The sequence below is a fragment of the Notolabrus celidotus genome, chromosome 2 (genome assembly GCF_009762535.1).
Source record: "Notolabrus celidotus isolate fNotCel1 chromosome 2, fNotCel1.pri, whole genome shotgun sequence".
Lineage (NCBI taxonomy): Eukaryota > Metazoa > Chordata > Actinopteri > Labriformes > Labridae > Notolabrus > Notolabrus celidotus.
The window spans coordinates 19,990,230-20,013,264 of NC_048273.1; the positions used below are offsets into that span (position 1 = coordinate 19,990,230).

General features: G+C 38.0%; 2 protein-coding genes across 7 annotated transcripts; one reads left to right on the forward strand and one right to left on the reverse strand.

Moving 5' to 3' along the window:
* Positions 1-1,276: 1,276 nt before the first annotated feature.
* On the reverse strand, positions 1,277-15,188 carry mfn1b (mitofusin 1b). The gene is made up of 18 exons (XM_034710593.1): positions 14,996-15,188; positions 14,377-14,534; positions 14,042-14,177; positions 13,152-13,314; positions 12,335-12,459; positions 12,109-12,217; positions 10,523-10,630; positions 10,269-10,422; positions 9,050-9,117; positions 6,696-6,817; positions 6,366-6,492; positions 5,341-5,445; positions 4,751-4,853; positions 3,615-3,841; positions 3,338-3,517; positions 3,059-3,255; positions 2,712-2,846; positions 1,277-2,441 (listed from the first exon to the last, which is right to left on the reverse strand). Exons 2-18 carry the CDS (start codon positions 14,522-14,524, stop codon positions 2,372-2,374), a joined length of 2,277 nt encoding a protein of 758 aa, XP_034566484.1. The 5' UTR covers positions 14,525-14,534; positions 14,996-15,188; the 3' UTR covers positions 1,277-2,371.
* plaat1 (phospholipase A and acyltransferase 1) lies at positions 9,100-22,089 on the forward strand. 6 transcript variants are annotated; one of them, XM_034710629.1, is made up of 6 exons: positions 14,436-14,609; positions 18,375-18,413; positions 19,308-19,357; positions 19,716-19,854; positions 20,835-21,103; positions 21,933-22,089. In XM_034710629.1, the coding sequence occupies exons 3-6, from the start codon at positions 19,331-19,333 to the stop codon at positions 22,032-22,034; spliced, it is 537 nt and encodes a 178-aa protein (XP_034566520.1). In that variant the 5' UTR covers positions 14,436-14,609; positions 18,375-18,413; positions 19,308-19,330; the 3' UTR covers positions 22,035-22,089. The 6 variants fall into 6 exon arrangements, with proteins under 6 accessions (XP_034566544.1, XP_034566520.1, XP_034566537.1 ...); XM_034710646.1 differs by having other exon boundaries at positions 18,382-18,413; XM_034710653.1 differs by lacking the exons at positions 14,436-14,609; positions 18,375-18,413 and adding an exon at positions 9,100-9,140.
* Positions 22,090-23,035: the final 946 nt, after the last annotated feature.

Consider the following 23,035-nt stretch of genomic DNA (forward strand, 5'->3'; position numbering starts at 1 on the left):
TATCATTGATCCAGGGAGACTATGCCTTCCACGGATAAGGCTTATGTGTCCCAGGAATGGGTGCCCCAAAGAACAAGTTCCCAGCTCCATAGTTCATTTTAAAATAAATCATTAATTATTATCATCAATGATTCCCTATTTTTTCACACATTTTGGAGCATTTTTATAGGATCCTACCTTGATACTATTTTTTGCGTTATATGAGATGTTTATACTGGGAAATACAAGAGGAGTACTTCAATTTGCAATACATTGTTGTAATATGATATATTTTGATGTGAAGTACTTTTTATCTGGGATATTATATCGGGTAAAATAAACCCGATGTTAGTGATGGTGTTACTAAATGTTACATTAGTGTTATAGGGTTAAAAGTATGCATTTCTGGGCCTACACTTTTAAAGTGTCCACTTAAAGTGCACTTCAAAGGGTGCACTTTACAGTGTCCTTAGAAGTCTGGACTATAAGAGTTTAAACTTCCAAGTGCACTTAAGTAAGTGTACTATATAGTGTAATTGAAAGTGTACATTTTGAAGTATACACTTAAAAATGGTGCACTTATTAGTATACCTTGATGTACACTTCAAAGTACTTGAAAGTGCACACTAAAAAGTGAAATTTCAGATTTGCATTTAAAACTTAAAAGTATGCTTCTACGGCTTCTACACTGCCACAAACTATATTGGAGAAGGTTACAACATTTGTTCCTCAACAACTGCATAGAAAGAAATTAAGAAAAGGTACACAACTTAAAGAACTCCACCCTTCTGTAAGCCAAACCCAGTGGGAGTGGGAATATATCTGAGTATTATAAATCCACAAAAATATGTGTAATTAAAAACTTTGATAAAGTGAAAAGACAAAGGCTGATACAAACTGGATTAATGGTCACTGCCGGATTGTAGACAGTTTAGATTTCTGAATAGCAGCTACTATTTTTGCCTGTAGGGGGCAGTATTGATATTTACTCACCTATGGGTTTTATGTATGGGACTATTTTTTCTTCCAATGTGTGGTCTTAGAATGTAAGACCTAAACAAAATTTACAGTCAACTTTGAGAATGTCTGCAGCTTTTAGGTCAATATGCACAGAAAACTTGCAGACTGTGTAATGGGTGAAAAAAGCATGTGAGCTGAGTCACTAGCATGCATTTGATTATAATGGGCAATACAAGCAAACAACATCTTCACAGTGCTAACAGTGGTCAAAAGCTTTACAAAATACTTTTATAACAGAGTTCCCAAAATAAACACTTTTTAAGTAAATGCACACATCAGCAGTTTTACATTGTGACAGATTTAATGTGACAGGCCAAATCTGGAGGTATTTCACACAGTCAAGGAAAGACAATCATACAGGTTCAGATGGGTTTGATCCCCATTACTAGTCTATTGGGTATAAATAAAATAGGATTTTATAAAATATGTGAGGATTTCAAAAGCCTTTGATTTATACAGTATATTGTTAGAAAATCGAACATGAAGCTACAGTATGTTAAAGACATGCTTTCCCTTTATTTGAAAGAGTTCTCTCAGTAAACCAACTAAACTAAGTTCAACCAATTCAGAAAAAAAAAATCAATTCTCTTTTATTTTTTAATATATTTTGATTTTTTTGCCAACGTACGGCTGATCGTGTAGCTTGACAGGTAGATTTTATCTAACTGGCACACAAACTGAATTTCCTCCACAAAGGTTCGTCAAAAAAGGCATATTCACAGTTAGAAGCACATTAGTGTCAAAATATAGCACCCGTGTGGTACCGCTCACTACGAGACACAATAATGCCACCTTGAGGTGCATCTTTACAGATTGGGAGTACAACTTTCTTTGTTTTACAGGCAGTTTTGTTTTTACAATTTCTTCAATGCTTCTTCTCCAAACACTTCGCTGGCTGAGGAGGAAAGTAGGAGGGGGAAATACTGTCTTGTCTGACACTCAAGAAAGAGTATAACTAAATATTTCCGTTTATTTTTAATTGATGTCTTTAAAATGTCCAAAACAATGACATGTCGCCATTTCATTACCAAAAACTTCTTCAAAAGTGACGAACGGATGTGACAAAGAAACAAAAAAGACAGAAAACAAAACAAAACAAGATGAGTACACTTTTACAAAGACCACACCTTCATATTTGACAAGAAGTTTGGTATTTCTTGCAGGCTAAATGACTTTCCTTGTTCTTTTCTATCAAAATATCTCTTGATTTCTTTTTAAGGTTGATAGATCAATCCCCTGATTGCTCTTCCTTTACAGCACTACTGTCCACACAGAAAATCTGGTGTGGTTAAGGTGATGAGGACCAAGGCAGGGCCACACCTGTCTGAGGAATGATTGGCTCTGGAAGAACCAAATGATGAAGAGGAACAGCTCACTGCTGACGATGCAGGTACTGGTTTGTGAACGCCTCCAACTGTCTCTCCAGATCTGTTGCTTTATGCCTGTGGAGGACACAAACACACATCAGACCTAAACCAACTAATCCAAGTAAAGCCACATTATTACTTTCATTTTTAACCATTTGACCATATATCAATTTAAACTGAATTCCTGATTGGACTTGTTCCTATTGTATCATTCCATCATCTACAATTTAAATTCTAACAATGCTTCTGTCAAAACATCTGTCAAAAAAAAAATTGTCTTATACTCTCCCAATTACTTCTCCCCTTCATGTCTCCCACTCAAATAAGAGAAGAAGCTGGACTGACCGCAGGGTCTTGGATTGGCTCTGGACGGTCTCCAGCTGATCTATCTTGGCTGTCAGTAGGCGGATTTCAGCCTCAAGCTCTTTCTGTGTCTGGTCCACCTGCTGACACAGCCGAGCAAAGGTCGTAGCCATCTCCCTGACAACACAGAGGGCACAGCGTTACAGTGCTCATTTATTTAGCCATGCTGCAAAGAGGAAGACTGAGTGGGGCAGAGAGAGGGTTGGGGCAGGGCGTATATGTGTGTATGTACAATTAGGAGCATAATGAGGAGCTGGGCAATGCCAGTAGTTTAATTATCAACAGAGATAAAAGAATAAATGAACACTTGGTGTATCAGGAGGACTTACTGTTGGACCTGGTGGCTACAGTTTGCACTGGTAAAACTGACAATAAGCTGCAGCTTCTCCGATGCATAATCCACAAACTGGCGCTTCAGAGAACGTTCCTTGGCCTTGGTGGTCCAGGTGAGTCTCTCATACAGGTAAAGCAAGCCGTACATTGAAGCTGACATAGCAATCAGCCTCCACCCGACCGCTCTGTACACCTTGGATAACAAATTAAAAAACAATTAAAGAAACATTCCTTCAGGGATATAAAAAAAAGGGACAGTTTTACATTCTACATACCACTCCTCCAACGATGATAACACTCATCGAAGTGCGGGAGGTAAGCGATGCCACATTGGTTGCCATAGCGAGCATTAAGTCCTCTTGGGTCATTAGAGCAGTCTCGTTGTTGGGTGGTGCTATAGTGGAGGGGGGTCCAGAGGATGGTGTGCGGGCTACAGGCAGCGCTGGTCGAGAGGTCTGTACAATGACAGTCATTTTAAAATCCAAATTTCACAATCAGCACAGACATGTAACATCCCAATCTGAACAGGGTTTCACTATTCCAAGTCTGTACCTGGAATTTCTGGTCCACCAGTTTGAGCGCTCTCTGCGCGTTGACAGAACCCAGGAAGCGGTGGACTACTGAGGTCCAGCCCAACGAAAATTGAAATTCAATGTTCTCCTGGAAGTCATTGCAAAGTGTGGCGCAGTTTAAGTCGTAGCTGAGGTCAAACTTTCTGCTGGGCACCAGCATGCTGACTTGACTCTGGACCTTAGACGGTAGCAGAGGGAGCATGCTATCTGGAGGATGAAAAATGAGGTAAGAGAGAGAAATCAGCAACAGTTATTGGGTCATTTGTGGGGTAAATAAATAAATAAAATAAAAAAAAACATGCACTTTTTGTATCTTTTAATGTTATTTTATGGAAACCAGGGGCAGAGGAGAATCATACAAGAAGCCTGAAACACCATCATTTCATTCTCGTTGTTGCCAATCAAGATAAGATTGGTTTGAATTTTCCAGATTTTTCTAATCTGGCCTCCAGGAGAGTAAATATCACCCCACAATTTCAGAACAGCACCTGAGTCCTGTTCATTAGAGAGCACATTAACACCCGTCCAACATCACTGTCAGCAAGCACAGCGTGCATGTGTGCCTGACAGAATGACGCATTTGTGGCATAACAGGCCACGGGATGGTGGCATTCAACAAGGGAGGTAAATATAGCAGCACGCCGGGTGTCGCGGACCATCGCTCAAGTGCCCAAAAGGTTTGTGCTCAGTTTAGCAACGGGCTCCAAATGAGTCCACAAAGTACGATGGTTGACTGAATATATGGGTGGAGGACATTTTCCAATAAAACAAGATTTATTTTTTGGCCTCTCAAGCATGAAAAGGTTCTGAGGGGATATATTATTTTAGGTGGCTTTCTATTTTGGTTTTCAATGTACATTAATCTGCCACCTTCATTTTATACGTACCCTTTTTCTACAATTCAGAACATATTGTAAGAACAATTTATTCCCAAAACAATTCATAGAGATACACTTTTTTTACTTTCTACAATCTTATCAACTATTATCCATTTCATAGCTGCAAATACCTTTGGTTCAGCAGCACTATTCACATTTAACTGCTAATCACAAGGTGCTTATACTGAGACCAAACACATAATAATGAACTGTAGTTTTTCATCTGCAGCTTTGGTACCTATCATGTAGTCCTGAGAGGTCTGGACAGAGGCATTGATGGCGTCAGAGCAGCGGAAAGCCAGGTTCTTGCCCATGCCCTCCTCCACGTGAGACAGCAGTTCCTGCAAACAGCGACAGATGTCAAAGGCCTCAATGAAGCAGTCCATTCACAAAAAGATGGAGCAGACCAAAGGAAAGGTTGGAACAAACACAATGAATCATAGATTCAAAAAAAGACATGGACGCAGTCTCTGTGACGTCACCCATTGGTTTCTGAAGGAGTGTTTCGAGGCCGGATGATGGAGGTCGCCAAATATGAAATACTGACTCAACCTAACAACTAAGAAACAGGCAAAGAGGTGGCACTGAGGCAGGCTTTTAGCCTCCAAGTAAACAGCTACAACAGATACAGCTACTGCACCCTACCAAGCAGCAACCTCCGGTCTAAAAATATGAGTCTGATGCAGAAGTATTAAAAACTGCAGTTCATCGAGGATTCACTTGAGGCTGCTCAGGAAGTACCGGAATCCACATACACCCCAGTGCAGTGTGTGCAAACAAAATGTTATCATGTGATCCAATGGGGATCTCATTAGTGGCTTCACTTACAGACTTGTAGATCTTGAGGACATGTGGTGATGGGTGGAAGTCCGAACGGAACTCGTCAACAATGACATGGAGGCGGCAGATCTCCTCTCCCATGGCGTTGGATACCTTGATAAATGGAAACTGAGTTACAGGAGGAAGGCGAGAAAACTGAGTCCAGTTCAAGGATAGAACAGCTGCTCAGTTTTGCTCAAATTCCGCAGTTTCAGCCTTCTCATGAGGATTTGTTGGGTTATGGATGTCTTTATCATGTATAATTTACCCTCTTTAGATTTTTGGGCTGTTTGAAGAATTGTAACCAAGTTTAATCAAGTAAATATCGACATAAAGTAAACTAAATAATGATCATAAATAAGGATGCACAATGTAATCGGCACATTATCATCATCGGCCAATATTGGCTTTAAAATCAGACATTAACAGTCTGTAAGGTACATGTAGCTGACTAATTTAGGCACATTTACTGTCAAAGAGTAAACCATTTTATTTAATTTGGGTTTAATTGCTGTACAGTTGCACTTTTCATATGTTCTCTTTGAACAGAGGTTAGGTTTACTTACTATGACAAATGTGAAATTGGCCAAATTTGCCCTGGTTGTGGGTATTGGTATGATTGTCTCAGGGAGAGCATCATCCATGTTTTAAGTAGGATTTATTTTTTGTATGAATTTTGTATGAAAGCAATTGTCAATAATAAATATGCATTTTTAAGTATTAAGTATTTTTCATATTTTGCACAAGAAATTAATATTACAAAACAAATGTGCTAAGAGTATCACCATAACACTGTACGCTTATTCCAATACAGAAGAGAATTGATGATCTCTGCAATTAGGTGTGTGGAAAAAAATATCGGCTAAATGAGTTTAAAATATCAGCATATCGGCAAAAAAATATATATTGTGCATCCCTAATCATAACAGTTATCCAAACCCTTATTAGGGGATGGTGATGCAAGCAAGCAGCTCACATGATGTACATTCAGATAGGAAGATTTGATTTCTTTCCTTGGTTATTGTCTACAATACCTTGGACTCGACATCCTCACTGATGGCCTTGATTTTCCTCTTGATGTCATCAATCAACAAGTTGAGTTGATTTTTGACAAACTCCAGCCGGTCCATTTGATACTCTCTGTCCTCCAGCGCTGCCACTCTGAAGCCCCGCCCCACCAAGAGGAAGAAAAGTCAGAAAATGCGAACCTGGTAGGACTAACAGGATGTCAGGGAAATTATTCCACACATCTATATTTATTGTCTCATCACTTTCATTGATCACCTTCTAATGCTTTACATGGCATTGACTGACCCACTCCGTGAAGAGAGTGGAAGGAGAAATGTAGGGGTCGGGATACTCACCTCTTCTCCGCTGCCTCGATGTTGATGGCGTCCATGATGCTCTTGACTTTTTCTGTGATCTGCTTGGCCCTGATAGTGTGCTGCTCAAACTTTGTTTTCACTGCTGACTGCGAGATACACTCCTGCGAGGCCATAACACACAAGTTACTGTGACAGCTATAGGGGCTGCTGCTGGTGAGGGTGTGTGTGAGCTCACACGCTGACCAGGGACAAACAGAGGACAAGACACACACCTGCTACTTGAACTCAAGAGAAGTTAAGAAAAAAAATATGAGTGTGTAAAAATAATGAACGCAGCAGAGTATTTGTCTTGTGTCTCACAGCCCACATATTGTGAAGTCACAGTAATGTGTCGGTGATAAAAAATCATGAAAAACATGTCAAATGTTTACGACTAATAAAGCAAGTGAAGGAAAATGAAAAAATACCACAACTTGTTAATAATACTGTGTTGTTTTTAGGATGAATGGATGAAGCATGTTTGTTTTGATAGTTGATATTCTTTGCCTGCACCAATTAAATTCTAACTTTTACACTCCTAATCTCAAGGCTAGCATTTTTAAATCATCCACCTCTGAGCTTCTTCTGATCCCTTAATGTTATGTTGTCTGTTAGCAAAACTAAGAAATCTATTGTAGGCTACCCAAGACATACACAAGACACCATTGGAATGACAAGTCACATGCATCTAATTCTATTCCACTGATTAAAGCTCAAGGTTAATTGTTGGTTAAATGCTTTGTAGCCTGACCTTTTAATCTATAATTCTTTGGCTTGTTTGGCTTTACTTCAAACTATTTTACAAGCTGTTCTGCTGTTGTGTTCCTGACAAAGTAGCTGCTCAACAAGCGGTGCCTCTTCCAAGGGATCTGAGATGTGTAGTTTTAAACCAATCTTGCTTATTTTATTGGTTTTTAAATCTCTTAATGATCGTAGCCCTTCTTATTTATCAGATTTGCTTATATCATATGAGCCAGTGAGAGCCCTCAGGTCTTCAGGTAGTGGACTTTTAATTGTACCAAAAGCAAGAAATAAGACCCACGGTGAGGCAGCTTTTTATTATCGCAGCCCACGCTGAGGGCTGCACAGAGCATCGACATTTTAAAAAGCAAACTCAAGACCAACCTTTTTAGAGTTTAGAGTTTTATTCTTAACAGCTTTATTTATTTATTTATTTATTATCTAGTTCAAATTTTAGTCACTTTTATTCTACTTTATTTATTCATGTACTTGTTTATTTATTTTAAGTATAGCATCTTATTTTCTTGTAATGGTTTAATATTTTAGTGTTTTATTATCTTAGAAATGTATTTTATTTTGGTGATTATAATTTCCTGTGTTGAGATTTAACATCTTATTTTAACTCCAGTGTTTCCTCATTAAGATATCATGAGAGCGTTTCCTCAGTAATTTATTCTATTTTAGGTTGCTTTAATGTACAGCACTTTGTGTTATTGAATTAAAAGTGCTTTATATATAGAGTCTGATTGGTTGATTGATTGATTGATTGATATCAGAGTGACCATGGAGATGTTAAATCATCCAGGTATGAAATTTCAAAGATTGTTTTTAATTTCCTAATGTTATTCCAAAATTGGTACAATTTAAATCCTGCAAGTTATCACAACAACAATATCAACAAGATGCAACAAAACACAAAAACACAAAGAAAACAAATCATGGTTAAATGGTTAGGACAGAACAAAATGAAAGTGAAACAGAAACAAACGGATGCCCTCGCCTTAGTGAATCTAGACTTCAGCAATGAAGACGCAAGTTGATGGGAAAGGCACAGTGATTGGTCAAGAAGGCGCCGCTGCTGCAGGCCTGAAACTGCATGGTTTGCAGAACAACCTAACCAACTATGCCAGGAGTGACTTGCTGACTAGCGATTGCTTCTTTCTGTGGTATCTCTCGATTTCTCTTTGAGTTTGTGTAACATTTACACCAAAGTAGTTACTGAAGAATCTCCTGTTCTGCAGGAATGTACTTCTTATACTTGACTTCTCTGTTTCTCTGTCATCGTTACGCATTCTCATAAGCAGTAGCAGACAAAACAGAACTGTTCTGCTCTTTAGGACACACCAACCACAGTTTTCATCTGTGTCTGTTTAACCTGTTGCATTTGGACCTGATAAGACTTAACACTGATTCAAGCTCAGAGAGATAAATGGTAAGATGCATTTCTGGTGACACTACACTAATTTCTTCTTCACTTTTTTTTCAAGGTCTGTCTCTTGACATTCACACACAAAGTAGATTTAGCTTGTTTGGATTAAAATTGTTGAAAGATATGAGTAGAACACAAACAAACACACAAGAACACACACGTACACATATGCTCACAAACAGACCTCAAACCTCCTCTCAAAGCTCTGGAACTCCTTCAGTCTCTCCTGGAAACCCTCAGCCAAGGCGCCACCTGTTGGAGGAAATGATCACATTGTAGGTATATGAATAAAAATGTTTTGCCACCATAATAATAATAATAATGATAATACCTTGATTTGTATAGCACTTTTGGATACAAGTAACAAAGTGCTTCACAAGAACAATAAAAACACAATGAAAGCAAAGGAGAGGTAAAACGTTAAGATTAAAATAAATTCACAAATTAAAAGCTTTACGATAAAGGTGCTTCTTGAGTAGTGAAATAAAATGAGGGACAGGGCAGGCTGTTCCACAGTCAGGGGCTCTGACAGCAAAGGCCCTGTCACCTTTATTTTTTAGTCTAGACCATGGAACAGCAAGCAGAGCACTGCTAGAGGATCTCAGACTGCGTCCTGGTTTATGGGGGGGATAAGAGCTCAGAGATGTAATGAGGGGGGAGTCTATGTTGTGCTTTAAACGTGATTAAAAGTGTCTTAAGATTTCATTAAAACAACAGGGGGCCAGTGTAGGGATGCTAAAATTGGGGTGATGTGGGAATTTTTTTTTTGTTCTAGTTAAAAGCCGGTCTGAAGTTGTGGATGATTTTTGATTGAGACAGGAGTATAGTGAGTTGCAGTAGTCAAGGCGGGAGGAAATAAAAGTGTGAATGAGTTTTTCTAAGTTTTTGAATGAAATAATGGACTTGACCTCTGAAATATTTCTGAGCTGGTAAAAACAGGACTGGACAACTTTCTTTATTTGTGGTTCAAAGTTCATGTCCAGGTCAAAAATTACTCCAAGATTCCTTGCTGACATTTTTATGGGGATAGCTAAATTATCTAGGTTGGGCATGATGAGGGTTCTTTCTGCTGCTGGGACAATTAGAATAATTTCTGATTTATTGTTATTGAGTAGAAGGAAGTTGTCTGCCATCCATGATTGGATTTGGATATTTGACCGGTCACCAGCTCTGATGGGGAGGTAAAGTTGTGTGTCGTCAGCATAAAAATACACAATTTCTGTCAGCGCTGAGTCTTTAGAGCACACATCTTTCCCTAATATCACCATTTATATTATTATTTTCCTTTGCAACATACATAAGGTTAAATTTAACTCATGAACCAAACAGTTTAAGGCAACTCATTTTAAAAAAAGTGCCTCTATCCTCCACACATACTGCTGCAGCTTTAACTCAACCCTCACCTGTTTCAGGCATTCCCTGTGCCCGCTGCATGCGCGAGTTGAGCACTTCTTTGGCAGAGACAAAGAAAATGTGGTTTGGTGCCTGATCCCGATCCAGGACCTTCAGCTCCTCAACCAGAAAGTTAACGCAGCGGTCTGTATGCTGCTTTCTGACCTGAAGAAAGATTTGTAAAAAAAAAAGAATATCACCTTCTGCAACAATAAGCTGTTACGTTATGTGACATGACAACACGACAAATGGATGGTTGACTTACGTCCTCCATGTATTCCGGTTCGTTTGCTGACGCATCCCAGCGGTTGTTGAGGATGAAGATGTTAGGTTTTGACAGGCGTTCGTTTACTTTGTGGAAAAAGTGTTTTTCCTAGAGGGATGAGGAAGAGTGATGTTAAATTACTGAACACATGGTTTCTTTCTGTCTGCCTCAATTCCACCAAGATAGCAAACTTGGTGTTGAAACCTTTGTGTTTGCACAGCTAGCCAGGTTCCAAACTCTGACTGACCTACATCATGTTTATTCTACTTGAATGACTAACATGTTTTACATTACTAACATAATGTGTGGGTTTATTTCCATTGAATAGCTCATAGGGGGCTGTGCTTCTCTTTCTATTCAAAAGCTGCTGCTGGGTTAATGAACTCAGTGATCATGTTTAGCCTCACATTGCATGAATGCCTGAGCTGAGAGAATCAGAAGTGAGGCCTCTTTGGCTAAGTACAGACACGAGCAGCCACTCTCTCCATTCAGCAGAGAAAACATCCGCTCTGGCCCTTTAAGTACACAAGCCACTGACGTAACTGACACAACTTTTTTCATCAATGTTGTTATGACTGTGTGCTAATTGGTTAAAAAGGTGTACTGACATCAACTGTACATTTTTCTCCTTTTTTGAAATGAAAGACGGTCCTTTTTATTTTAAATGTATATAACTTTATAGAGCTATGGAAAGATAAATTGTATCATGTAATTATTAAATTGGTTGTTTTTTTATGCTTTTTTTAATGTCTTAAAATATGCGCTCCATTAGTTATTGCGATGGAATTAAGACAAAGAGCTGAAAACAACATTTATAATTTTTGGACAGTACACATTTACATTCAAAAAACCAATTCAAACACAGTCAACACTCTCCCATCTATAACACAGTGATCTAATTTATAGCTAATATACAAAATTGACCATGGAAATCTTGGGATTAATTTGATCTATTATGAAATGAGTGACACAGAGTTGTCAGTAGCAGCTGCAGCTTCCTCTCAAGTTATCCTACCACTGCTGCTTACACTGCTAAATAATGGATGCAACCCCATTTTTAAACCTAATTTTTTATATCTGTAAACTACAAACTTTTGATTTCTTTTAATGAATTTTAATGAAATTTTGTAACTAAATTTACTTCTTTTTTTTCTTTATCTCAGATTTTAAAATATTTTATGTTTTCATGCTTATGTTTGTTTAATGTCATATTTCAAATTGGGTATTTTCTGACAAGGTATGGCGTTATGGAATGAACCTGATATTGGATCTATTAGATGTTGTGCATACGGGCACCCTGCGGGGGTGTCAAGAGGTCTGAGCCAGCTTCGGGCTGCAACTCGACAGAAAATATTCAATGTGATAGTCTTAATCCTTGAGAAGAAGTTCTGAGATGAATCAAATTAATTTTATCTCTGTAAAGCACTTTGAATTGCTCTTTGTATGAATGGCGCTTTATAAATAACCTTGCCTTGCCACTGTGAACTACCTATGAAAGCGCCAGCGTAACATATAGAGCAAAGCAAGGTTTACATTTAACCCGATATTGAGCAAACACAGGCTTAATGGGGCTTAGAGGGCATTACCGTGTTCATTAGTGTTGATTCAGAGTTGGCCACCAGCACAAAGACGTCAGCATCCAGGCAAAACTTGTCAATCCAGCTGTCCAACTGTGTTGTGACATCTGTCCCCGGACTAGGAAGAAGAATATACGTCCACTTGAATGAGATTTTTCTATTCACAATGCTGGCTAACTTTTTTATGTACTACAAGCTATCATATTAACAACGAAAGATCCTGAGATCATGTTACCTGTCCACGAGCACCAGGTCGTCTCGAAGCAGAGCACACTTGGTCTTTGGCCAGAAAACACGGACGAGACAGCCAGCATCCAGACTCTCGTCCATGTGAAGTGCATGAGCCAGCTGGTTTACAGTCTGCAGATGAGATGTAAACACAAGCTGATGTTCTGGTTGCAAATTACTTAGTTTTCTTTTCTGATGACAATAACCATAAATGTTCCATGTTCATGCACCAGGAGGATTAATACAAAATGTAGGTGGACATTGACATATACAGATGAAGACTGTTGGGAGTTGTTGATGTTTTTAACTGTGTCAGGTTAGTTTGGCTTAGTGGGTTTACGTTAAGGCAGCACACACTAATGTAAACACTCTTCTCTCATAGCTGTGTCTGTCAACATGGCTGCATGTTTTAAATACTGTTTATAGCTTGTTATTACCCTTCATCTGATGAAACTTGAAATTAATTCTTTATAAATATGCTTAACTTTGAAAATGCCACTCCTGATTATAAAACTATTTTACACAGCCTGAGGAAGAAACAACAAAGCAGGTTTGAGCGTGAGAGATTGATCTTAAATCCTCAACACTGACATTCAACAACAACACTTCAAAAACAACAGGAAATCCATCAACCAGACTTTTGCTAATGTGACTGCACTTCTAATTTTTACGCACTTTCATTATCAGCCCAAGAACTAATCAAAATCAACAGATACTTTGATTAGTGAACTTTTGAGCCAGATTTCGGAACGTGTTCATGTAAAACCATGCACAGAAGTATTTTATGCATGAAGTAATTATTTTGAAAAACAAAAAAAATGTACTTTGATGCTCTTCTCCTCATCTGAGCCCTCCGTCTTAAGGTAAGCCTTGTCTTCATCAGTGCCCTCCACACTCAGGAAGCAGTTTGTTGTGTGGCCAATACCGCTGGGCAGCACGCGGTCTCTCAGCATGGCGTTGACTACTGTGCTTTTACCATTACTGGTCCTAAAAAAACAATAAGACAATCATTACATGAATGTAACAACACTTTTTTTGCTAGTTCTTTGAATTATCATCTCAAAGATCAGATGCAAAGTCCAAAGATGTAACATCTAATTTGTGTAAAACATATATCTGCTGAAGGTCAGAAAAATAGATAATCAAGATACACAAGTGCAGCTTAAAATAATTCAGATGTAAGGAGGTTCAAGACAGCACTTATTGCTGAATCTTATATACAAAATCTCATTTTGTCTCTTACACATCTTCCTACTATAACATACTGGTACATCATCCTGTCATCCAATGCAACATGAGTTTTTAACAATGGAAAAAGACTGTTCATTTAACAGTGTCAATTAAATACGGAAGAGAATTAGGGCCACTGAAGAAAAAAAAAAATGAAGGTCACACTTTTTTTTAATTATTATTATTATGAAAAAAAAGTCGAAATTCTGAGATTAAAGTCAGAATTCTGACTTTTCTCCCCCGAATAATAATAATCCAAAAAAAATTTACCTTATTTTTATTTATTTTTTCCAGTGGCCCTAATCCTCTTCCATAATTAAAGGATTTTGGTCTATTTTCTACAAAAGAAAGTATATTTTATACAAATGGTACTTTTACTGTGCTCTTGTACACTCTTCTATGTCTGTGTTGTCTTGTCTTGCATTTTGACTTTGAGTCAGCAATAAAGTTGAAAATGAAAGTAAAGTGTTAGGGCGTCATTTACCTGCCAAAGAAGGCCACTTTCATATGCCTTCGTGCCAGCACCTCCTTAATGATAGCAAGTTTGTCAGCATACGCCTGAATCTCCAACTTCTGATCCTGACTGGCGATATTCTCCAAGGCTTTATTTCCACAGGTTTCTGTCCAACAAACACGTGCATACAGCAAGTCAGAGAGGGCTGACTGTCGAATGACAAACATCTTAATCCAATAACTTCTCTTTAACATAAAAGGATTCTGCAGAGAGATAAAGAGCTGAAATCCTGTTTACATGATCTTTTTCCAATAAGAACAAAACTATCCCAGGAAAGAAAAGTTAAACAGATCAAACCCCCTCACCTTCTACAAAGTCTGATGTCTCTTTTACATAGTTGAGTAGCTGTTCAAAGACATCACTTATCTTCTTCTTGGCAACAACAAAGTGCTTTAGAGGGGAGAACTCCCCCCGAGCTGAGTCCGACCGTGTGAGTGGAGGGGCAGAAGCCATGCTGAATGATCTGTAAACAGAGAGGGGCAACAAAAAGCAAAGACAGCTTGATCAGTGGACATGAACACAGAAGTTAGCATCATAGGTATGGCATCATATTGTTTAGATTCATTCGGATGGTTTATGGGGATACTAAGTTGTATAACTTCTCAGGTTACACAACAAATGCTGTGCAGGAATGCAGGTGTTCTTTAATGATCTGTTTACTAGGACATCATGGAAGTTAGCAGTGACACCGTGCAACTTAGATACGTGACATGAAACGTATTCAGAAACAGAAAACCTGAACAGAGACAATGAAAGAGACGTAAAGGAAGCTATTTTCAACTTGTCATTGATTTGATTATAAAATCACACGCGATAGGAAGCATGTGGTTACCAAACGAGCTAACAGATTTAGCTAACGTTATAAGCGTCAAGGCGTTCGTAAACTAACCTGCATTAAGCTAACTATGTTACTATTTCACTTACCACGGTCCGACAACACTCAGTGTCCTCTTCTCATTACACAAACTATAATTAGTTTGAGCAAAAACTCACAGTCTCCTTTCTCGCAGGAGAAATAATAGCTGTCAGACTGGCTAACCTTCTGTTTGTGTGCTGAATCGGTAAAGGCAAAAGGTTATCGAAAATGCAGTTACACTTCCGGAACCCTTTCAGAATAAAAGACAGATTGCCCTACACTGCAGAGTTTGACACCAATCTGTATCTCTACGGAAGAGGAATAGGGCCATCAGAGAAATGTTTAAAAAAAAACATTAAGGTCAATTTTTTTTTTATTATTATTATTACTCTTATTATTACTCTGAGAAAAAAGTCAAAATTATGAGATTAAAGTTAGAATTCCGAGAAAAAGTCAGTATTCTGAGAAAAAGTCAGAAATCTGAGAAAAAAGTCAGAAATCTGAGATTAAAGTTAGAATTCTGAGAAAAATTCAGCATTCTGAGATTAACGTCAGAATTCTTAGAAAAAAGTACGATATCTGAGAATAAAGTCAGAATTCTGAGAATTCTGACTTTTTTCTCATTATAATAATAATTATAATAATAAAGAAATTGACCTTCATTTATTGTTTTTCCAGTGGCCCTTATCCTCTTCCTTACTACCTCTACCCAAAAACCTAAAGCTGAAACTTCAAGGACTTTGATAGTGTCAGTTGGTTGGTTTGTAATTACATTAGTCTGTGAGGGCCTTAATTGGTGTAGAAAATAGGAAAATGTCACTATCTCCACAACACAGTGTAAATATGCCTACTTCGACTACCAAAAGTACAACAAAATCAGTGTTTGTCTTTTGTCCAAAGTGCTCCAAAATAACAGTTTACAATTAGTAATAGGCTGGACATTGACATCTTTCACATCACCAAGGTCATCACTACATTTGGGCAGAAAATGAAATGTGCCCTTTCACACTTCATAACACCACAAAGGGACAGTACTTACTCGAAACTCGCACACTAACAGAAAACCTGCCTTTGATCCATTTGTCTGGACTATGAAGCCAAATGAAAATTTAAATGTGGCACGATAACGCTTAGTTATCTTAAAACATGCGGTCGTTATCTGTGAAACTCAAACTATTCAGACGGACTGATTTTGATTTTGAATCTAGGTGGGTCATATTTTAATGTTACAATTGTTTAGTTTGACTATTTGGAAATTTCATATGTGAAGTCCCTGAACATGAAATCACACCTGGTACCGACACAAGTCAAGATACTAGTCCTGATACTTCCTGTTTTATTTTGAAGCTTCAGGTCCTCCACTTCTCTCTGTATTCAGAATAACCTCCGGTTTCTTGATGCAGCTCTCAAATGCACTTTACCGGCGGGGGCGGGGACAAGTGACGTACGTGATGGCGGGCAGCAGCCAATCAATAAGCAAAGAATGCATCCAACCCCTGAGTTCTCCTTTACTGCAGGATTCACTTCTTCATAACAAGGCCCTCCAAACGTTTTCATGCGAAGCAGGTTTATTGCATGAAAGCTTGAAACATTTTAGAACAATAAAGAGAATGAGCAAATTAGAACGAAAAACTGGTATACTATTTTTGTTAACGTGGAACTATCCATCCCAACTCAACTCTCTCAACTCAACTTTATTTATATAGCACCATACATAAAAACATGCAGCCCAAAGTGCTTCACAGAATAACAGAGACAGAAAACAACAGCAATGGTGAAATGAAAAAAGGCAGGATTATAAATAAAATACTTAAAAATAAAATAAAATCAATACAGTAAATTAATAACATAAGTAATAGTGGAAAGAAAAGTTAAAAATAAGGTAGCGTTAACAAGGTCAGATGAATACAAGAAATAAATAGATAAAAGAATAATTTAAAAAGATCAATAAATGTTAAAGCAATGATTAAAATAACAAGGATTTAAATAATAACTAAAATAATAAAAAATAATAATGCAGTCCAGGGCTAAAAATACATTTCTCCAAATTAAAAGCTAGATAAAAAAGATAAATCTTAAGTTTACTTTTAAAAACACCCAGAGAGCTCGCCGTTTGGATCTCCAGAGGCAGAGAGTTCCACAGCTTTAGGGGTGTAAAAACAGAAAGCTCACTGGCCGGTGCTTGTGTGAAACACACACAAGGAACATTTAAAAGGGAAGCATTCGAGGACTTCAACGATCGGGTTGGAACATAAAATTACAGGAGATCAGTGATGTATGGAGGAGCAAGGCTGTTAAGAGCTTTAAAAACAAGTAAAAAACCTTTCAAATCATTTCTAAAAGAATCAGGGAGCCAGGGCAGAGTTTTAAGAAGAGGGGTAATATGATCAGTTTTCATCCAAAGCAGAGTCCACTGACTATCATTAAATTGTTACACTAGTGCAGTCACATTACTTACTGCACCTAAGCATACATTATATCCCCCTTGTTTTATAATAAAAGCCAAGATAAGGGAGTGGTAATGGAAGAAAAGTAATATCACAAGTAAATTAATGAAGAGAAAATAAAAAAAATGGATATCATGTTCAAGGTTCAAGGTTACTTTATTCGTACTCGTAGGTAGATTATGTTTGCAGTGAGTGAGTCAGCCTCCTTTTAACATCAAAACAACAAACAGCACAAGACGATACATGACAAACAAAAGTGACAAAGTACTTAGTGCTTAAGAGGTAACCCTGAGTAAAAACAGGAAATGAGCAATCAATTAGAGCAAAATCAATAAAAAACAAGATAGACATAAAATCAACGGTTGGTCAATAAAAACAAGATAGAAACAAGATAAAAGAAAGAAAGTGCCACCAATAAAAAGCAAGATAAAAAGGTCCATAAATACTTCATAAATAGTGGAGAACTTGTTTAGAGAGAATCATGCTGTATTACTGTGACTTGTTTATGTAACTGATGGCTGCTGGAACAAAGCTTATAGGTAAATAAAAAATTCAACAGGTAAAGTGAAATATAAATGAAATAAAATGAAGATAGAAACCCCCACAAACATGATACGTTCACACTGAGAAAATATACAAACATTAATTTTGGCTTCCTAACTAACGCCAACTCTACAAGCACAAAGACCAGACAGCATTTAAATGAAACCTGTCTTTCCAAGCTCACAATAACTCTTATTCAGAGGAGCAGTGTGGTGGCCTGTGAATGGGACAATGGCTCTCTGTGAGAGTGTGTGCCTGTGTGACCTTAGCAACACTGTGAAACTGTCATCAGTCAGAGCCGCAACACTGAAATACCTCCAACGGGACCTCCAGCCTCTTGTTCGGCTTTGGGATATTTTACTGCTTTTGAATCATACCAGGATCTCGGGATTATCTCTTTCTGTTTTTCCTTTCTTGACTGGACATTTCCGTGGTTCTGTGCGGATTTATGATGGAGAATTAAGATGGTGAGGAAGAAAAAGCTGCTAGTGTTTGAGTAAGTATCACACCTGTGTGGTTAATGTAATGACTACTTCCACCACTAACATGCATTCACAAGCTTTCCCAGCCTCAATATAATCTTACATTAAAACTAACCTATACAATGGCAAAGTTATAATTTTATATAATATATTGATTTATTTTTGTGTATAATAGATGGGTGATGTTTACAGAGCATCATAACAGACATTGTGACAAAAATATGCACATTTTTTAATGTTGGTAGCACCTCAGTGACCCTAATGAGAAAGTCTTGGTGTGGTAAAATAATATGTGGCTTTCTTTTTTCATCATGGCTTGAGCATCATACATTGTTAATGAGATGGATTCACTAATTGCTCTCCTAGGCAGATATAGATTACATCTCATGTGTAATTTTGATCAGAATTAGACTGAACTTTTCTTGGATGTTTATTTTCTATGTTAAATAACCTGGGCTCCAACTATTTCTGTCAGCTTCCTCATTGTGTTGATGCTATTGTGGCAGCACAGGTGCTTGTGTGTGTGTGTATTGTCTGTGTGTTAGCTGGTGTTTGTTGTGTGTCTATGTGTTGGTGTGTGTGTGTGTGTGTGTGTGTGTGTGTGTGTGTGTGTGTGTGTGTGTGTGTGTGTGTGTGTGTTTGTGTGTGTGTGTGTGTGTGTGTGTGTGTGTGCGTGTGTGCATGCATGTGTGTATGTATGGATTCCATTTACATTGAACCATCCTATCCAGCATTCTCTTTCTCTAAAAATGCAGTTATTTTGGCTTTTAGTCTTTTGTCTTGAGTCAAAGAAATCCCAGTGTTTTAAAATTCTTCGCTCTCATATTCATACTCAGCTACTTGTCAGACAGTTAAAAGCAGTGTTGTTGTTTGTGTTTTTTCCTGTCTGTGTTTTCTTTTCCTTTTAGAATTTGTGGAAGCATGATGTGGGATGGATAAACAACAACAAAACTCTACTGTAAGTTGACTTGAGGCTGTTAGTATGACCTGAAATATGGCAGTGTGTGTAGGGTATTGTGGGTATGACATGTTGAAGTATCAGTGACCCTACTGACCTAAAAATAAACATGTCTTGGTGGTCAATTCTATTAACAGCTGTAGTTACCCCCATTTAAAAAGTATGTACAGTTATTCAAACTCATACAATCAACAAGTGAACCAGCAGCTTCAAAGTATTGGTTAAAACAAGTAAGACTGGAATAAGTTTTTCAGGCCTGAATTGTTGCATTAGTTGTATCTTGACGATGACATATAAAGTCCTCTGATAATGTTTGTTCTCTCTCGCTCTCTCTCTCTCTTTCTGTGTGTGTGTGCAGATGGCCTCTAATGACCCCGACCTTTCTGACCCGTCTGGTGACCCCCAGCCTGGTGACCTTATTGAGATCTTCAGACCAGCCTATCAACACTGGGCACTCTACCTGGGAGATGGTTACATCATCAACCTGACTCCTGTTGGTCAGTAGGAAACTGCTACAGACAAGTTCAAACTGCTGGGTGGTGCTTTACTAAAAAAAAAATCTGAGACACAAAGTTGGATTCTTAATGATTTATTATTGGACTTTCAGTCAGACAGTTGAAAAGAGACAGAACATGTGGGGAGAAGAGACTGAGGTAGAAATGCAGCCAAGGGATGGGTGTGGGGGTCAAATGTGAGGCTGTGGCTTCAAGGACTGTAGCCTTCATACATAGGGCGCACAATCTAACTGCTGAGCTAAACAAGCACCCTGACACGAATAATGTTGACACAATTTGACTCGTTGATGGATTAAATAACTGGCCAAATAGGATGCAGTTTTAAACTCAAAACCTATCACTCCAACTGATGTCCTCAAATTGTCAGTATGATAATTCAGATTTTTTTTAAAAATTCTGTTATTGAAAAGATAAGACAGTGGACAAAGAAGTTACGTAGGAGAGAAAGAGAGAGAGAGGGGGGGGGGGGGGGGGGGGGGGGTTTAGAGTGCCACAGGTTGGAATTGAACCAGGACTGCCCACTATGGGAACTATAGCCTCTGTGATTTAACCACTCGGCCAAACCTGTGTCAATGTCAGATTTGTGTATGGAGATGTCAGTTGTGTGTAGGATTGCAGCTGTTTTTGCATATTTATTTTGATCATGGGATTTGATCTAAAACACTTCATACTTAGGTTTGTTGTTTCTTTATCTTAAGTAATGTCCTTTCACATTCAAATTGTCTAGTTGTAATAAACAACTACATGATGATGGTGTTAAATCTTGTGTTGTCATGGCTCAGAGTCTTTATGCATTACTTATACAGCCCTATTAATTCCCCCTAGATATATGTTTCAGAACCATTTGTTGGGCCTTCTCTCTTCATACGCTGTCCCATGTATCTTACTAACTGAGAGATTCTACATCCAAAATCCATAAACATTCACTTTTATTCAACACTTGTTTTGATACTCCTCCTCAGATGAGAGCCCGGCAGCTGCTATGTCCAGCGTGAAGTCAGTCTTCAGCCGGAAAGCTGTGGTGCGCATGCAGCTGCTGAAGGAAGTGGTGGGAGGAGACTCGTACCGTGTCAACAACAAGTATGACCACAACCACACGCCCCTGCCCGTCTCTGAGATCATCCAGCGAGCACAAGTCCTAATTGGCCAGGAGGTGTCCTACGACCTGCTGGGGAGCAACTGCGAGCACTTTGTTACCCTCCTGCGCTACGGGGAGGGGGTGTCCGAGCAGGTCTCTCACTGTTTGCTTTGTTTCTGTCTCATGTGTCATCAGGGCAAAATACAGACCTTTTACTCAAAATAGCACAGTGAGTGACCATAAATGTCACCACTGTCATAGCTTTGCTGTTAACATATCTTCAGATCAGGAGAGGACGTTTAGGAATGTGGCAATTTCTTTGCCACAGTGGCAAATTAAAATAACCCCCTACATAAATAAATCTAAAAATACTAACATGACAATGGCCTGTGTTAATTTTTGGACTCCAAATTGTTTCTATATGCTTGTTTTAGCTTTGTCATTTTGTGGTTGCTATGCTGATCAACAGTTAACTATACAAAATCTTCACTGGACATTAACATGAACTTCTAAGTCTGAATTATGTTAGATACAGGTGTTGAGTTTGGGCTTTCTCTTGCCCACATGTGAGGCAATTAACCAAATTTAAAGGTTATTTTTGCTTTACTCAGATTATTTTTATAACATATTTTCTTCCTTTAACTTTAGCAAAATAAGTTGAACTCTATGTGTTTTGTTATGAAATCAGTGAACCTGAGTGGTTTGTTGGATTTGGGTTTAAGCTGTTACAATTTAAAAGTCTGGGTTAAGATATAAAGGAATCATATGACTTAATCCAGATTTTGAATGCCAAACCATGCCACTGTTTCTTTGCTGTTGTACTTTTATTGAAGAAATCTGTCCTGGCTGGTTAGAGTTTCTGACTCCTCTCATAAGCAACAGACAACAGTTTGATATTTTACCATAAAGTTCCTGTGTGCTTTGTTCTGACCTCTCCTGTTTGCCCACAGTAATCCTCAGTCCTGTTCCTCTGTCTCCACAGGCTACACGGGCCATTGGGGCCATCAGTTTGGTAACAGCAGCAGCCAGCGCCTTCTCTGTCCTGGGACTGATCAACACACGATCCAGAAACAGGCCTTTCTAACAGCTGTATTTCCTCCCCACATTCATGTGGCTGCAATTACAATAAATGGAGAAATAAAGAAAGACATGAATTAAAAAATGACTGTTTGTTGTTTAGTTACTGACCTCAGTTTGTACCAAATGGTTCATGGGTGTTTGACAGTTGAATATCTATCTATCTATCTATCTATCTATCTATCTATCTATCTATCTATCTATCTATCTATCTATCTATCTATCTATCTATCTATCTATCTATCTATCTATCTATCTATCTATCTATCTATTGTGGGTGTAGGCAGAAATCTTAGCTGGATGTTTGAAACACCCTCCAAAAAAACTATTGCTGAAACATCTAGATAGCATTAGGTATCCCTGTATACTGTATGTCTTCTTTTGTTGTTTTTGTTTTCTTTCCTTTATTCGTTATAAAACTTGTCATGTCTTTCTCACAAATAAAGCAAAAAATAGATAGATAGATAGATTTCCCCGTTTGGGGAAATTATTTTATAACAGTAGCTTACAACACAGGACAGGGGAATACAACAATGCACTAACATAGTTAAAAATATAATAACAAAAAATTATAGTAATGATAAAGGTTAAATAGAATGGAATAGAATAGAATAAAATAGAATAAAATAAGGCAACTATTGCACTTCTATCTGATAAGTAGATAGTAAGGTAAGTAGGTAGATAGATAGATAGATAGATAGATAGATGGATAGATAGATAGATAGATAGATAGATAGATAGATAGATAGATAGATAGATAGATAGATAGCATGGGTAAATAAGGTAACCCCATGTTGAGTTAAATTGTTACCAAGGAGTAAGCAACATTCACAAGCGTGACATGGAAAGGTCCTAAATGTCCCAAAAATAATTAAATGTAATCAAGAATCGCTGTATCACATTCTTCACAACATATTCATAAAATTAGCAAAGACCCTAACCATTCGTCATCATAACTTGCATACATTCTCAGTTTAATATTTCGATCTACCCGCCGGACGGCAGGTG

What these genes read in the sequence shown, in the direction of transcription:
- plaat1 (XM_034710653.1), top strand. Translation starts at nt 19,331, where the DNA reads ATGGATAAACAACAACAAAACTCTACT. An exon ending in AACAACAACAAAACTCTACT is followed by an intron (nt 19,358 to 19,715) that starts GTAAGTTGACTT and finishes GTGTGTGTGCAG; the next exon opens with ATGGCCTCTAATGACCCCGA. An exon ending in CATCAACCTGACTCCTGTTG is followed by an intron (nt 19,855 to 20,834) that starts GTCAGTAGGAAA and finishes ACTCCTCCTCAG; the next exon opens with ATGAGAGCCCGGCAGCTGCT.
- mfn1b (XM_034710593.1), bottom strand. Translation starts at nt 14,524, where the DNA reads ATGGCTTCTGCCCCTCCACTCACACGGTCGGACTCAGCTCGGGGGGAG. An exon ending in GACATCAGACTTTGTAGAAG is followed by an intron (nt 14,178 to 14,376) that starts GTGAGGGGGTTT and finishes TTTGTTGGACAG; the next exon opens with AAACCTGTGGAAATAAAGCC. An exon ending in ACAGGGAATGCCTGAAACAG is followed by an intron (nt 9,118 to 10,268) that starts GTGAGGGTTGAG and finishes TTCCTCCAACAG; the next exon opens with GTGGCGCCTTGGCTGAGGGT.